The 16818-nt window shown below is 41.7% G+C and overlaps 2 protein-coding genes across 7 annotated transcripts; one reads left to right on the plus strand and one right to left on the minus strand.

Annotated features, from left to right (window-relative positions):
• Positions 1 to 965: 965 nt before the first annotated feature.
• On the plus strand, positions 966 to 10024 carry notchl (notch receptor, like). Of its 3 annotated transcripts, XM_054781763.1 has the most exons (11): positions 966 to 1184; positions 2666 to 2807; positions 3394 to 3729; positions 4136 to 4356; positions 4485 to 4821; positions 5800 to 5975; positions 6069 to 6130; positions 6219 to 6342; positions 8433 to 8530; positions 8607 to 8938; positions 9149 to 10024. In XM_054781763.1, the coding sequence occupies exons 1-11, from the start codon at positions 1127 to 1129 to the stop codon at positions 9657 to 9659; spliced, it is 2397 nt and encodes a 798-aa protein (XP_054637738.1). In that variant the 5' UTR covers positions 966 to 1126; the 3' UTR covers positions 9660 to 10024. The 3 variants fall into 3 exon arrangements, with proteins under 3 accessions (XP_054637738.1, XP_054637739.1, XP_054637737.1); XM_054781762.1 differs by lacking the exon at positions 966 to 1184 and having other exon boundaries at positions 1847 to 2807; XM_054781764.1 differs by lacking the exon at positions 3394 to 3729 and having other exon boundaries at positions 4136 to 4821.
• On the minus strand, positions 8017 to 16810 carry LOC129185083 (protein Bouncer-like). 4 transcript variants are annotated; one of them, XR_008572036.1, is made up of 5 exons: positions 15303 to 16810; positions 13081 to 13200; positions 8604 to 12297; positions 8424 to 8515; positions 8017 to 8336 (listed from the first exon to the last, which is right to left on the minus strand). XR_008572036.1 is itself a non-coding variant. In XM_054781769.1 (3 exons), exons 1-3 carry the CDS (start codon positions 15352 to 15354, stop codon positions 12077 to 12079), a joined length of 393 nt encoding a protein of 130 aa, XP_054637744.1. In that variant the 5' UTR covers positions 15355 to 16810; the 3' UTR covers positions 8415 to 12076. The 4 variants fall into 4 exon arrangements, 1 of the variants encoding a protein (XP_054637744.1); XR_008572035.1 differs by having other exon boundaries at positions 8424 to 12297; XR_008572037.1 differs by lacking the exon at positions 8017 to 8336 and having other exon boundaries at positions 8408 to 8515.
• Between the last annotated feature and the right edge of the window lie 8 nt (positions 16811 to 16818).

The raw sequence follows: 16818 nt of genomic DNA on the forward strand, positions 1-16818 counted from the left end.
TAGCTGCTATTTTGAAGGTTTTTTTTAAATTACATTGCTATTTTTGTTGTGACGGGAATGTAAACACACACATATATAAATATTGCATTTGAAGGTCTGCTATCATGTAAAAGTGACTTTTGATGACATTCTGACAGTAATGTGTCCCAAGCGCCTGTTTATGAGCACTTGAAAGCACTTTTAAACTGAATAAATTCCAGCATCCAGGCTAGATTTTGGAAAACACAGTCCGAATACACTACTGTGGCACCGCTGAGACTTACCACACATACGGGAAGTATAAAAATAACAACAGTGGGCAGAGTACACAGCCATGGGGCACTCCGTTCAAGGTCAGCAAGCCAATTGGTAATACTAGTTTAGTCACATGGGTATTTTTTTTACAATTAAAAAAATGTAAAGGACTTCAGCGGGCAAAACATGTTTGGTAGACCTGTGTTTTTTGTATTAATGTAAGAAAAATTAAAAGCTAAGCTTTTATTTTATTTTATTTTTTACATTTTTTCAATAAAATAAAAATTTGTAAGCACAATGTGTGTGTTTTGAAAAAGTTAAAAAAATTAAATTTGCAAAAATACGGCGTCACGTGACATGGGTCTTCCCAAAACCAAAGTGTATGCGCACTGAATTTTTATAAACGGAATTTAAAAAAAAAGAAATTACAATTTTAAAACATCGTACTTCAACAAACAGAATTTTTAAACCAAATTTTCCTTCTGGATTTTTATTGCATGATTTTTTAAAACCATAATTTCATGTAAAAAAAACCAACATTCAATTACACAAATGCAGAGTGTAAAAAATCAATAAACCAGCGAGCCTTCATGCTTTTGCACATGAAGGCTGTGATGCTTACGACACGGTGAGTCACAGACGGTCATCGCCCTCCTATTCTTCTGCACACAGTGGCAGGAAGTTGTCCAGATATCCGCAAGACCTCCACAAAAAAACAAAAAAGAGGTCCTGTGAACAAAAGTGGGCTGACTGGTTCTTTTAGAAGGTGTTAGTGGTGGTGGTGGCTCTGCTGAAAATGTCAGTGAAAACTGTAACTTTGAAGCGGTAAACAATCACAGTTACAGAAGTGGTGCCAAGCAGCTGGATCCGACTTCGTCTGACTGTGAGAGACATGAAGATGCTGGCTCTGCACGCATTTCTTCTACTGGCACTGAGCTGGACGAGCCAAGGTGGGTCCAAATTTGAACATATGGGAAACTCTGGATGACTTATTGAAAGAGTGACAGCAGACAACACCTAAAACGAAATAATAAAAAATACATACATGTATACAAATGATTTGAATGCAAATTGAAATCAATTTTAAAGTCAATGCATTGCGATAATACACTCACAGGACACATCAGGCAGTAAGGCCTCTGGGGTATTCATTTAACAATAAGTACATTCATTTTAATTCATTTTCACCCTCTTGTGTATCGAAATAAGGTTTGCATTTTTTTCAAAATTTCATTTAAATATTTTTAAGTAATTAAAATGTAATTAAATTATTAAATAAAAATGCATTTTAATAAAAAAAAATACTATTGTGATTTAGTTATTGTATTAAATTAAATACAATTACATGTGTTTGTTTATTTAGCAAAAAAAAATATAAGACAACCCACATAAAATAGACATTTTTATAATCAATTAGATATTTTCTTTAGATGTCAAAAATAAAAAGTGGAAAATATACAGATTTTTTTGGTAAGTCATTTTACAAATTAAAAAAAATAACCTAAATGAAGGTTCATTTAACAATGTTTCTATATATTTATATATATTCATTTTAATTCATTGTCACCCTTTTGTGTATTTAAATAAAGCCAGCATTTTTTCTAAATTTTATATTTAATGTTAATATTTCTTAAAAATAAATTAAAATATCATTACATTTTATTTAATTGTTATTGTATTAAATAAAATTGAAAATTACACGTACTTTCGTATTTTGCAAAAAAAAGTATAACACAACCTACATAAAATATATATTTTATAACAAATTACATATATTATTTAGATATAAAATACATATATTATTTAGATGTCATTGAAAAATAAAAAGTGGAAAGAATTTTTTTGGTAAGTCATTTTACAAATAAAAATTGGCTGTAGAAGTTGGGGGAAAAAAACGACAATTTTAGCGTCATTTGAATTGAATGAAACAAACAGAGTAGTTTGAGGGTTTATGAATCATAATTCAATCAAGTAATCAAGGCTTGAAAAACACGTAACCTCTTTAACCGACACGAGTGCTTGAACTGGGTCATTGCTGTTTGTTTTAATATCCCTCCCTCACTCAGTGAGGTTACGTATGTCTGTATGGTCCCCACCTGCCAAGCCCATTGTCCCGCTCCATCCCAATCCTCATTGCCACGGTGACAACCTTTGACCTTTATCCAGTCCTGGCCCGCTCCATTTCCTTTTGCTATTCGCTTCTCCTGGAAACTTCCTGTTTATGTCGGGCCCCCTCTTCCTGTTCCCCTCCAACACTTTGCTGTTGCTCAGAAACAATGAGCGCTACGATTGATGTGGCGATTAGACGCAAGGAAAACAGTCTTGATGGTCTTAAGTGTAGCAAATACAGTACAGTACCGGCCCAGCTCGTTTAAGTTCAACCCATTTAGACGCCGCCGTAGAAATGCATCGCTTCATTCTTCCGAGGCAGCGTCTGGTGACCCGTGGGGACAGTGCCCTGCCAGCAGGAAGTGTAAGGACAAGTTTGGGGACGGATCGTGTGACAGAGAGTGTATGGAGCCCGAATGTCTCCGGGACGGCCTGGACTGCCTGAAGGACAGAGGCCACTGCAAGTGAGACATCACTGTTATCATTCACTTTTTCTTTTGCAGGATTAGAATATTATCTGTTTATTATCTTTGGATATTTATGTTAATGCTTTTGAGTTTCCATGTTTTATATGCAATTCATGTCATTTTAATGCATCATTTTTGTTTACTTTAGTTACACTTAAATTACAATCCTATGTACTGTATATTGTGGTTCATTTTCACCCTTTTGTGTAGCTCAGTGAGGTCAGCATTTTTTCCAAATTTACATGAATTTAAATTAAATTACATTCAGATTTAATGAAATGAGTGAACAAAAAAATAAATGTGATGAAATTGTTATGATAGTGTGATTCAATTAAATTAAATATCTGAATTTGAATGCAATTAAATGTTTTATTGAGCAAAATAACATAACACAGCCTTAATATCACAACAGGTCCGTATGGGTACCTCACATAATGAATTTAAATGCAATGAAGAGTATTTGTTTCTTTAGCAAAAGGGTATAACGCGGCCTTGTCTGCATTGGGAATGCCTGCATGATGGTGCCTAATATACTGACCAATAAATGTATATCTGAAACGGTGTCTCCCTCCCCACGTCTTAGTCCGGGCCACATCCCGTACTGCAGCAACCACTATGCCAATTCCCAGTGCGACAAGGGGTGCGACAGCGCCCCCTGCGGGTGGGACGGCAGCGACTGCTTTGCCCACCAGAGCCCCCTGTGGGCCAAGGGCACCCTGGTGGTGCACACCCGCATCGCGCACAAAGGCGGCGGCGCGCTCGCCAACACGACGCTGCTGTGGGCGCTCAGCGTGCTCCTGCGGACGGCGCTCAAGCAGAGAGGCTCGGCTCCGCTCGCTGCCAACAGGAACTTGTTTGAGTTCGACCCCCAGCAGCTCGTCGACTTGCTGGCTCAAACCACGCCGGCAGATTCAGACGGGTAAGAGCCTCGCCCCAAATGAATGCAGTTTTGATGGGTAACAGCGGTATGCTAAGGCAAGACGTTTTGATTGATGGCGGCCGTGTTTTTCAACCAATCTTTCTCAAATTTTAGATACACGTGCCCGTCAGGCTCCTAAAAATGTGTACCAAATCTGGTGCCGATTGGGAGAAACACCCAAAAGTTACAGTGTGTGAAATGTCATGCTGATCTGACTTTTCAGGTCAATCTTTGTGGCTTCATAACAGCGCCACCATGTGGGGTTTTTTCAGAAAAATAATAGCACAGGCAACACGGTCGATGTGCATGTTTTGGCAAATGTTCACCATTTTGCATGCAGCGTTTCAGGAGTAGCAGAGTTATCTTACAATGAGGACGCCCCATGACTGTGTATGTTCCGTCTCAGCTCCCTGGTTTTCCTCCAAGTGGACAACCGACCGTGTTCCCGCCAGCCCTCTACCTGTTTCCCGTACGCCACAGAGGCCGCCAGCTTTCTTCGCGCCGTCATGCTGCTGAACCCCGCCTCGTATCCCGCCCTCCCGGAGCTGAAGGCCGTCATCGCTATCCGCGGTGTCCAAGACGAGATAGGAAGCAGGGAGGAGGAAACGCGGAAGGAGGAAGTCAAGGGTATCTCCTGCCAGCTTCCTGTTTCCTGCACAAACACACAACCAAAACTTTGGACTACAATCTCAGTAATCGACATAATGTTGAACACGACCTGAAACAAATCAAGCTCTTTGTCGTTTCTCTTCAAGAGCCGACCCCTGCGTGGTTGTGGGCCGTGGTTGCTATAGCGACAGCCTTGCTCTTGGCCTTGGCCCTGGTGGTCTTCCTGGTGATGAGGCGGGTGAGGCAGCAGAGAAGGGAGAGAGAGGGCAGCGCCAGCGGCCCCCAGGTGAGACACCGCTCCACCGCCACCGACAACGACGACGTTAAATCCAAGGCCTGGACACCGCACGGCGCCACGCAGGAGCCGAGAGTGCGGTCGGGGCGGGAGAAAGACAAGATGGGCCTGAGGAAGAAGAAGAAAGCCAAGGAAGCGGAGAAGAGGAGGAGGAGGGAACCCCTTGGGGAGGATGCCATGAGAATGAGGCGAGTGGTCTTTACAGACGGACGGGATGTGTTGGCGTATCGTGGGAGTGACGCCACAGGCATTCCTAAACCAACAAAACGTCGTCCTGGAGATCAATTATTCTTCTCAGAATTATGACTTTATTCCCATAATATTTTGACTTTATTGGTTGTTTTGTTTGTTTCTCATTATATTAGGACTTTAAAAAAGAATGTCTTTTTTCTTTAATATGTCAACACGATCGTAGTTTGATTCCAACTTTTTAGACTTTATTCTTGTAAAATGACTGATTTTTACATTTATGTTGTTTTTTTTCCGTTTTCTTGTTACATTACATTTTGAGAATGTGCCGCGGGCCGATAAAAAAACCAGACGTGTGCCGCAAATGGCCCCCAGGCGGCACTTTGGACACCTCTGCCCTAGACTGTATCGTTCCACAAAATGGTGCGTCCAAACAAAGCGCCCTGCGCGTTGCTGACTCACCGTCCGTGCATTTTTTTATTGCGTGTGACTGCTAAATAACCTGCCACGGGGCCAGAGAAAGTTGCGAGTGTCAGCGATTTGATAAAGAAGGTGAGAAACACTATTGAATTCCGTCTCGCCATGATATACGGGAAGTCTGCATCAACAATAAGTTCCATCCATTCCTCATTAGTAATTACTGTATTTCACATGTAAAACTAGAATTACTGCCTATGAAATGCATTTGTGTGTTTTGATTGGAATTGGAATTGGAATTGGAATTGAATTGGATTTACATGACTTCCTATGGGAAAAATTGCCTCGGTTTGCGTATGTTTCGGTATTCGTCTTGACATTTTGGAGCAAATTCATGACAAAAACCGAGGTTCTGTTATTACATACACTAGCTCAGCTCTCAAACTACAAGCACAATAACAAACATATTGTTAAATGACTCCCTCTCCCTCATTATTATTTGACGTTTTGTACTGACGGGCAGGTGTACCTAATATTGTGTCCTCCCTGTTCGCCTTTAGACCTCTCAAAAGGGACCAGGATATTGCCAGCGACACAGACTTCACTCAGAGCTCCATGGAGGACATCAGCGCGAGGTGCGGCAGCCGCCAGGAGGACACCTCCATCTGTGACCACCGGAACCAGGAGCTGAAACACTACCGGGCCGGCGGCTCGCAGCCCCGCAGGCCAGCACCTTGTGAGTCAAGTCCATATTGACCTTGGCAAAATAAAAATAAAAACACACACGACATAATGGACGTTATAATATGCATCAAAATATCTTCTTCAGCTTCATCCAGAGGCTGGGAGAGGAACGCCATGCCTCCACCTCTGCTCAGTCCTCCTCAGCAGGTCAGCTGACGTAAAGGGTGCAGTGTTATTGTTGTGTAAGTGTGTAGTGTGTGATGCATCATTCATACGCTGCTGCTTGTATTGTCAGTCGGCAGAGTGGTGCGGTCCGGACGGCTCTGTGGTTCTGATCCGTGCGGTGCGTAGTGGACTGGACAGAGTGGTGCTGGAGCTCCTCCGAGCTGGAGTGCCTGTGAACAACACAGATCACACTGGTAATATACTGGTCCCTATCAACTGCATATACAATCAAAACTAGTTTTTTGTCAAATTTTCGCAAAAATCTTGCTCCGGTTTCTCTCAGTCTCAGTTTTCGTACGATAACACAAGTAAGATCCGCAAAATCGAGTGCCCAAACAAGGCACCCTCCGCGTTGTCGAGTCTCTGCCTGTGCTTTTGGAAGCCGTCCTGGGAATGAGCTTTTAAGATGTGTCGCGAAGCCTTTTTGTTTGTTTGTTTTAGCAAAGTGGTGGGCATATACACAGGAAGTGAGGAAGAAGGCACCACTTCAAAGCGCAGGAGCGTCTTATCTCTCAAAAGCGTAGCAAACAAAGGAGGGGTAGATTTTTGAATAAAAGGAGAGATTTTAAAGCAAGGGTGTCCATACTTTTTCAACGGAGGGCCACATACTGAAAATCAAAAGATGCCGGGGGCCACATTTATATTTGTATGTATTTTTTAATTTTGTAAAAAGGCTAAGAAAAAAAAAGTATGCAGTCATCCCTCACATTATCGCGGTTTGATTATCGGTCCCTCGCTATATTGTGGGTTTTCAGAAATGAATCAATGAATAAATGATGGATGTTTATATTATATTGTTTATAAGTGATTTGTAGTATTCTGGTCACTAGGGGGAAGTAATGACCTTAACACTGCATGATATCATGAAGTCAGCCATGGCATGTCCCACATGATAGAGTAAAAACAGAGTTCTCCTCCCTTTCTGTGTGGAAGTGGTACAGTTTTGGCTTTTTAAGTTCAGAAGAAATACATTCGAGGCTAACTGGTTAGCTCGCTAGCGAGCGGCCGTCTCGAGTCCCTGCGGTATAAGAGTTGCGCAATGTGTTGTAAACAATAAATACTACGAAGTAACACTTTACAACAAAGTACACAAAATTACAGTAGTTAATGAGGAATGAACCTACCTAACCCTAACCCTAACCCTAAGCACTACTCATTAGTTCCTCAGTAACTACTGTATTTTTGTGTACCTTATTGTAAAGTGTGACCTACTATGGGTGTAAAGGTGAGTATAAGAGTGTTATTTCATGCCTACAGGGCTCTAATAATGTTTAAACCCGTATTTGGAAAGTCAGAAACAGGTTTTCTATGCTCTAACTACGAAAATATTCCATTTATTAACATTGACTCCTAAATCGCAGTCAGGTCTGGGACCAATTAACCGCCATAAACGAGGGACAACTGTATATTTAAAGACAAAGCTTTGTTTTGTCATGAGTTATTCGTATAAACATTTAAGCTTCTTCACTTTACATTTTGCCTTTTTTCCCCCCATTTTTGCTGGCCTCACTTTGGACAACCTGTTTTAAAGTCTATTGTACATTCATGCAGTACATGTGGACAAAAAATGTGGAGAAAGTTGATGAGAGCACCCGTCTCGTTGAACTTGTATAGGAAGCTGATAATATATAGCATAATGTCAGCTGATAGATATATGTATATATATATATATATATATATATATATATATATATACACAGTATATAGCATAATGTCAGCTGATATATATATATATATATATATATATATATATATATATATATATATATATACACAGTATATAGCATAATGTCAGCTGATATATATATATATATATATATATATATATATATATATATATATATATATATATACAGTATATAGCATAATGTCAGTGTAAAATGTACTTTTATCTGTTAGAGAGCTGTTCCGGACCATATCTGCACATAAAAAAGCATGAAAAGGTTCATCTGAAGACTTGAGTATCTGCTGTAACTTACCTCCTTCCTCCCATGTCTTCCCTCTCTTCCTCCTCCAGCTCCCCTGCTGCCTTCCTCTGACTCAGAACAAAGTTAATGCTGGCGCCTCACGCTCGTAAACAAGCGTTAACTTTGTTTGCCGCCCTCTTCCTCTGCATCTTGTCTTCCTCACATGCGCGTACATCTCCAAACATCCATGCCTTCTCCCGCTCCTCCACCCGGGCTTAACTCTGTTGTGTTATGGTTGTTCATTGGCTGACTTGCTCCCTCCCTTCTTCCTTCCCGCCCTCCCGCCCCATCCACTGGGAACACATTACCTCTCTCAGGGAGATCGGCCCTGCACTGGGCATGCTCAGTTAACCACCTCTCCCTAACAAGGACGCTTGTCCGTTATGGCGCGGCCGTGGACCTGCAGGATAATAAGGTAATGGTCGTCATGCCAACACAGCCATCTTTTCAAAAGATGGGTTGGGGATATTAAATCAATATTCACCCACCAGGGTGAAACCCCTCTTTTCCTCTCCGCCTTCTACGGTTGCTACGACACCACCCGACTTCTCCTCCTCCACGGCGCCAACCTGGAGCTCCATGACCGCAGAGGGCGCCGCCCGGTGGACGTGGCCAGGGAAGGCCTGCATCACCAAGTCCTGGAGCTCCTGTTGGCCCACCAAATTCAAAGAGTACCCGCCCCGGTCGACTCTGCCAACGAAATGATATGGGAAGAGCGCGCTTTGATGTACTCGCCGTGGGTCGGGACGCAAGGGCTGCCTGGACGAAGCGCCTCCTTCTCCGGCATGGTCGCGCCTCGAGACATGACGCCACCGCCGCAGAGGTAAACAGTCAGAATTATCACTCGGGAACTCAAGTCAGTCTCAGGTGAGGGTATTATCGTATTGTCTGAAAGCGGAAAGAACCCAAATATGTCCTGGCTATGGAAGGGTAGATGGCAGTGACAATATTTTTGGGGTTTTTGGGGAACACCTACCAGGTCTAAGTGTATTCACGGTGAATCTGTAGTGATTATTAAATGATGTCTCGACAGTAACTGGTCCATGGGCAGCGTACAATACCCGCCCCCTCAGAACTGGCGACCGCAGCTCAACCAATCGGCAACGGCGCTGGTGCCTCCCCGAGTCATGGGCCGCTCCCCTCGGCCAATCAGCACTTTGCAGGAGGTGACCTCGGAGGACGAGGACCGGGAGCGGCAGCAGGAAGTTCCCAGAGCGGTCACGCCTCACTTCCTGTCACCCCAGCCGGCCCCCCGGCAGCGCTCCTTCTCGTGTACCCAGCACGCTTTGCAGCGTCGCTCCAGCGCCCACCAGCTGGAGCCCAACTACCTGATTGTGACTGACAGAGCAGCCAGCGAGCACACAGAAAGGATGATGTCACCTCCCGTGGATTCGGATCCGGATCGCCAGCCGGCGGTAAACGGTGACAACAGCAGCGGCGGCAGCAGAGCGGAGCAAGCGATCGTTAGCGCCTCAAATTTAGAGCCGAAACCTCGGGGGGAAAGGTCACACAACAGTGCTGACGCCACACAGACGGCGTTGTGAATGGAGCAAAGAGCAATAAAATATCAACTTCCCGTTTATTTGACCCTTAAATATTAATAAAGAATATGCAAAAAGATAACTTCCTGACTTGGAGGTTACTTGGACATTCGACATAGATGCAACGTGAGCCCACAAGAAAACTCCAAAGCTTGGACACATACAACCTCAGTGTACCTTCAGGGGTGTAAAATACTGTTATTTGTTACATGTAATGCCTGTCAAAAGTATTTGTACAAAGTTACACCCCTACTATCCTTCTAAATGATTCAATGTTGTGTCTTTTTAAGGAAGGGACGATGTTAGTTGTACATTTTCTATTTCTTGCACACTGACAATAAACTGTTTGAGATTAATTTCATACAATAAAAGCGATCCTTTTTTTAATTGAAATTTGATTTCATTCCATTAGAATCACTCACATGGTTTGAGCGCCATTATTAATGCGAGTCTCGGTGTCTTTTTGGTGACATTTAAGTCATTGGCAGCGATACAGCCCATTTTTTGTTGAATCTATCGTTAACACATGGCAGCTCGAATAAACAAGTTCTTTCAAAGTGATGTGGAAAAAGGAAAAATTAGTTACATTTAGTGTATTGACACTATAAGACGGAGGGTCGTATGCAGAAATAAATGAAGGATACCTTCAGTTTTCTAATTACATGCTAAGACTGAAAGACTAGTCACTACTCATATCCTGGTCACTAGGCCTGGACTAGTAATGTTACATTGTTGTGGTGTGTGTTTTGCTTCTTACTTTGTCCTTCTTCCCGACTCAGTTTGAAACACTTTCTTAACTCTAGAATAAATAAATTGGAGGCTAACTAGTTAGCTTGGTAGCTTGCAATGCTTAAAGAGGCATCCCTGCAGAGATACTACAACAACAAGCAGCTTTCCCAGTGCTAATGTATGAGTTATTATGTCTTATTAACGTTTATTATGGCTACTGTCTTAGATAACGTGAGTGTACAGGTGACTAAAGGGGTGTTATTTCATGTCTACAGGAGCCTAATAACGGTTAAAACCATATTTAGAAGGGCATACACAGGTTTTCTATGCTCAAACTAAAAAAATATTCAATGTGCTAATATTGAATCCTTCTTTACGGAAATTCCACGATAGACGAGGTACGACTGTAAATGGTTTTGAAATGAACTTGGAAGTCAATCAGGATCATGGAACACTTTGTGATCGACTTTGGAGTCCATGTTGATTTGAGATTATCGGACAATATTGGCATAAAAATGAGATCGGCTGACATCTATTGGTTTTCTGCCGATAATATGGGCGCGTGAGTGACGTCACGCTCCACACAGCAACAAGGCTGCTAGCTCGGTATGTCCACGGCGTGGAATTACTCACAAGTTTGGCCTCTGGATTGTAAATATACAATTTGCAGTGAAAGCACCGTTTATGCGAGGGGGGAGGAAGGAGTTCCTGTCATACTTCTAATCTCATATCCCAGATAGCAAGGTAACATTGAAACAATGTTGATTGTTGTTGAATTTCCATCAGAATGCTTGACAATGAAATTTCAATGAAAGAACAGTCGCTGAATCAACACTGCCAGACTGATTAAACCTGACATGTTGCCAGCAGTGACACTGAAACAACGGCGATACATAGATGATTGATGATTGATTGATGATTGATTTAGAGTTGAGCAAGAAACCATCTTGTGGTAGACCAGCGCACCGGCACCCCGAAATCAAAATGGAAAATTTAGCAGATGCAATTCCTGTTACACACTGGTAGTGGCGGTAATGCAGTCGTCCCTCGCAATATAGCGGTTCGATTATCGCTCCCTCGCTATATCGCGGCTTTTTTTTTTAATTAATCAATAAATTTTTTAAAATTGCTGTTTTGAGGTAGACTATTGTTTACTAATAGTCAAGACATATTGAAATACAAGTGATATGTAGTATTTCAGTCACTAGTCTGCAGTAACAAAACACTGAGACATGAAGTCATGATGTCAGCCATGGCATGTCCGACATGACAGAGTGAAAAAAAGTTCTCCTCCCATTCAGTGTGAAAGTGGTACATTTTTGGCTTCTTAGGTTTACAAGGAATACATTCAAGGCTAACTGGTTAGCTCGTGAGCTTGCTAGCCAGTGGTTGTCTTGAGTGCCTGCAGCATAACAGTTGCAATGTGTTGTAAACAATGAATCATAGGTGATACTAGGGGTCTGCCAAATGTACACTGTACTAACCGCCATTTCAAGAAGAAGAAGAAGGGAAGGTGGTGGGATGGATGTGTATGGTTATGTACATCTCTGCCCATGAAAAACACTATTAAAAAGGTATGTTTGTTACAATATGTACAATAGCCTAATAGCGCCAACCATGATGCCATCTCTGTCTGTCTACTTTTTTTGAGTGACACTTTTCTTCACTTTGCACAATCCCAAAGCGAGTCTCTACAAGTGCGTGTGCCATTTCAACGCGTATGACACAAGGGGTGTGAGCAGTGTGGCCAACCAGTAGGGGGCAGCGGGCGTTGCAGCTGCGTTGCACAGGTGCTTGTCGCAGCAGTCGTTGGTGAAGGTGAAGTTGAGCCCCATGATGGGTTTTTCACTTGAGACGCTACAGAGGGAGGGCTGGATGCAGCTCCTCTCGTACATCATCACGCGGAAGTCTCCTGAAAATGACACAAATAAAGTAGTTACAGTCGTCTCTCGTCCACATGGCGGTTCAAATTTCAGTTTTTCCAAAATATATGAATAAATCATGCTGGTACCTGGTTGAATACTACCTATTATCAGTAAAAAAAAATGTGCATATTTAAGCAAATTTGATGTATTTTTTTGCATAAATTAAGCATTTCAAGCATAAAAATGGCTAAATGAAGTAAAATACAAGGCATTTAGAAGACGTTGTAGTATTCTACACTGGTCACTAGGTGTCAGTAATGTCACTGTAATGTTTGGCAAGACACACAAGCACCAGACTTGATCGGCAGAGCAACAGGCTTTTATAAGTTTGAATGATCTCACAACAGGCACAATAATCCCTAACACAGGCTACTGTTGCAGCCGTACCCCAAGCCGAGCTAAAACTCAACACTGAACCCCCAACGTCACTTTCTGTCCATGCCACCGGAACACATTTACAGCAACAAACACGAGAAGTCTTACTTATGTCTTATTTTCTGTTATTATGTCTACTATATTGGATAATAGGAGTGTAAAGGTGACTATAGGGGTGTTATTTCATGTCTAGAGGGCTCTAATAATGTTAAAAAAACATATTTAGAAGCTCGTTAACAGGCTTCCTCTGCTCTAACAACAAAAATATTCCATTTATAAACAAGGAATCCTACTTTTCAGAAATGTACTTACCACAGTCGGGGCCAGAAACAATAAACGAGGGATTACTGTGCAATTAATTGTATTTGTTTAATGAATATTGTAGGTGCCTTCACCTTTCTGCCCCACAGCTCTGCTGGACAGACAGACTTGCCCTTCAGGACACTGGACAGGGAACCTGATGCATTCCAGAGGTGCGGTGGCGGGAAAGACACAGGTGTAACAAAAGAGAGGAACTGAAGGGAAAAACAAGATTAGTCTTTTACAGGGGTGCTGAGAGGAATAACAAAACTCAACAGCACGCTGTTGCTATGAGCTAGCCCATAGCATTTTTTTTTCTTGACAGGGAGGGACGTGTATGGCAGGAGCTCTGTTGATGAAACTGGAAATTTTAACTATTTTGGTGCCTTCCTGACGACACTTCATGAACACAAGATCAGTGCTGCTTGCAGAATCCCCCAACTTTAACTTGGATAGTCGAGAGGTACAGATACAAGTATCGATACTGCTAGCAAGTCTAGCTAACTGCTGAAGTTCGAAGAGGTTGCTTAGCAACAATGTTAAACACAAAGGAAAATTATTCCGGCTCTGAATTCAAAGTGGACATGCAAATAAAAACATTGGCAGAATACCTAGCTAGTCCAAGATACCGAGAGTTGCAAAATGCTTTCAAGAGCTGCAATGAAGCCTTTGATAGAAGCTTGGAGAGTAGAGAGATCACTCTACCACAAATAATGCGAGCAATTGAGAAGCTGCATTCAACTGTAGAGATACAGTCTGAAGAAAATAGAGCACAGAACAAGTCTATCAAAAAACTAAGAAAAGAAGTCAAGAAGTTGCAAGATGAAACTGCAGACCTGAGCGCTGCTCTTAAGGAGGTTAAATACCGTATGGAAGATACCAAGGCTCGGCAGGACGATATTAAAGAACTGTTGAATGACAATGCTGCCTTGCGCTCTGCTCTTCAGGAAGCGATAAACCGTAAAGGAAATACAGCATTTTGCAAGGATGTTAGGGTTCTGCAGGATGATATCAGGGCTTTATAGGAAGATAACGCTGCCTTGCGCACTGTTCTCAAGGAGGCTATAAACCATATGGAAGCCACCTCATGTACCGATCTTAAGGATGCTAAAGACCCCAGGGAAGAAAATAGAGCACTATGCAATGATATCAACATTCTACAGGATGATACCAAGGCACTATTGAAGGACAATGCTGACTTTCGCACCACCCTTGAGGAAGAGAAAGAAGCAAAGGAGAATATCAAGGAGCAAATTAAAAACTTCATTGACGAGGTGGATCAGATGGCACGAATGAATGATGTGGTCCTCACAGGGCTCCAAATCCCACCCAAGTCAAGAGATGTTCCTTCAATAAAGCACCAGATTGCTAACTTCCTACACTCGAAGGAGGTGGATGTCGATGTCAACAGTATTGACACGTGCGTCCCACTCCATGGCAGGAACAACACCACACCTGTCATCATTAAGTTCACCAACAGGGAATTCAAAGCTGCACTGCTGAAACAGGGAAAGAAGCTAAGAGGCACCAACGTCTACATGAATGAGCATCTCACAAAACGCAATTCCGACATCGCCAAGAAAGCACGAGACCTGAGGAAGCAAGGAAAGATTCAAAACACTTGGAGCACTAACGGGAAAATCTATATCAAACTAAAAGGAGGTCCAGGAGTCGCAAGAGTGCTTGTTGTCCAAGATATCAGTGATGTGGATGCATATTAAACATTATATTACTATGATAATAAGCATAATGGAGGAAACACCCTACAAGACAGACCAATGCAACGAGAAGGACTACATTCCACAGCAATAACCTTGATGTAGTTAATAAAAGGAACTCTTGTATACAAACCCAGCGTCACTAGCAGTGCAACACTAAAGACGATGTGGATATCAACAGGAGAGGAAGGACAGGATAAATAGAAAGGGAAAAGGAAAGGAAAAGGAGGGGAAAAAAAAATAATAATCTTTTTTTTTTTGCATTTGTGTAGCTGTATACTGTATATGTGTATACTGTATATGTATATATGTGCGTACTTATGTAGGTGCAGATGTAAGTGTATATGTATGTGCGTGTTTGTATGTGTATGTACACACATGTATGTATTAGCAATTGATGTGCTACAAAATGGGGATAGGATTAAATAAGCTCTGCTTCTTCCTACTCCTTTTCGGACATATGCATGTTCAAAATAAACTAAACCAATCAATACACACACACAGCCCACATAAATTCAACTGGCATTCTCCTGCAGCCAAAAGCATGCACACAAGTGAGCCAAGAAGCACACACACTTATTTTTAAGTTAGTCACTTACTCACAGCTGGAAGTAAAAGAAGAAAAAGCAGCAGGGAAACCAGCTGCACCATCTCTCCTTGCTGCTGACGCTCTGAAACGTTCTATTTTGTTGTTTTCATCAAGTTTTCACCTCTAAAAGCACTACAATGTGTTCAAGTCTTCCACAGAGTGTCTAAGCAGCTCCATGCAGATGCTGATCTGAAGATAAATGTCTTCTGGCTGTTCTTGTCTTGATTCTACCCAAATCTGCCCACACCGCGATGCTTACTGTGAAATGCAATTAGGCAACCGTGGAGCATGAAGCGGCCTGGACAAACTATCACGAATAATTTTATAGTAACCACTTCAACCCTGAGTAAGACGAAATGGAACAGGCAGAAAAATGTGATATATTTTACAGAATGACGTCAAGCAGGTTTATTAAATTGTCCTAATGGACGACGTTGAGTCCAGCAGGAGGGATGTCAGGTGACCTGCAGTCCCATGACAGACACCCAATCAACTCAACTGTTGTTGGTTTTTTTGGTCCAAAAAATGACTGATATCTACACAACAATTACTGATTAAAAAGTAAGAGTGTGTCACATCTGTATCAACTATCTTTTTTTTCCAATAAACACTACAAAACTAACTATCTAATCTCCATCTACACTATACAGAAGGTTTTCAAATACAGTAATCCCTCGTTTATCACAGTTAATTGGTTTCTGCGTATAAATGGAATAAATAAATGGAATACCGTTGTAGTTAGAGCATAGAAAACCTGTTTCCGACCTTCTAAATGCACTTTTTTAAAACATTATTAGAGCCCTCTAGACATGAAATAACATCCCTATAGTCACCCTTACACTCCTTTCACCCAATATAGTCAAGTAAATAAGCCATTTAAGATCTAAATAAGACTTATAAATTGAATATTTTCGTAGTCTGAGCATAGAAAACCTGTTTACGACCTTCTACAGTAAATATGGTTCTTAACATTATTAAAGCCCTCTAAACATGAAATAACACCACTATAGTCACCTTTACACTCTTATTACCCAATATAGTAGAAAATAAGCGCATAAATAAGACTCATGCTCACGCGTGTTGGTGTAAATGTGTCCTGGTGCTAAGGAAGCTGAGTGTCGGGGTGGGCAGGAAGTGACGTAGTAGGGTTCAGAATTGAGTTTTAGCTTGGCGTGGGTTACGGCCGCATCAGTAGCCCGTGTCAATGTGCCTGTTGTGAAAGAATTCAAGCCTGCAATAAAAGCCTGTCGTGCCAGCAATCAAGTCTGGTGCTTGTGTGTCTCTCTGAACATTACAGTAACATTAGTGACTCCTAGTGACCAGTGTAGAGTACTACATATCATCACAATGTCTTTGAATGCATCTTCCGAATGCCTTATATTTGTACTTTACTTTAATTAAGCTACAGTAATTTATGTTTGAGAATGCTCAATTAAAAAAAATACATAAATGCTTAAATATGCATATTTTTGACTAATAACAGGCTGTATTTAACCACAAAATAGCATGATTTCTTGGCGAGGGAT

The sequence above is a fragment of the Dunckerocampus dactyliophorus genome, chromosome 7 (assembly GCF_027744805.1).
Source record: "Dunckerocampus dactyliophorus isolate RoL2022-P2 chromosome 7, RoL_Ddac_1.1, whole genome shotgun sequence".
NCBI classification, from domain to species: domain Eukaryota; kingdom Metazoa; phylum Chordata; class Actinopteri; order Syngnathiformes; family Syngnathidae; genus Dunckerocampus; species Dunckerocampus dactyliophorus.

Coding starts and splice junctions, on each gene's coding strand:
- notchl (XM_054781762.1), top strand. CDS start 2,527: ATGTGGCGATTAGACGCAAGGAAAACAGTCTTGATGGTCTTAAGTGTA. Junction 4,822..5,799: donor GAGGATGCCATGAGAATGAG/GCGAGTGGTCTT, acceptor GTTCGCCTTTAG/ACCTCTCAAAAGGGACCAGG. Junction 6,131..6,218: donor TGCTCAGTCCTCCTCAGCAG/GTCAGCTGACGT, acceptor TTGTATTGTCAG/TCGGCAGAGTGGTGCGGTCC.
- LOC129185083 (XM_054781769.1), bottom strand. CDS start 15,354: ATGGTGCAGCTGGTTTCCCTGCTGCTTTTTCTTCTTTTACTTCCAGCT. Junction 13,201..15,302: donor TCTTTTACTTCCAGCTGTGA/GTAAGTGACTAA, acceptor TTTTCCCTTCAG/TTCCTCTCTTTTGTTACACC. Junction 12,298..13,080: donor CAGAGCTGTGGGGCAGAAAG/GTGAAGGCACCT, acceptor TGTCATTTTCAG/GAGACTTCCGCGTGATGATG.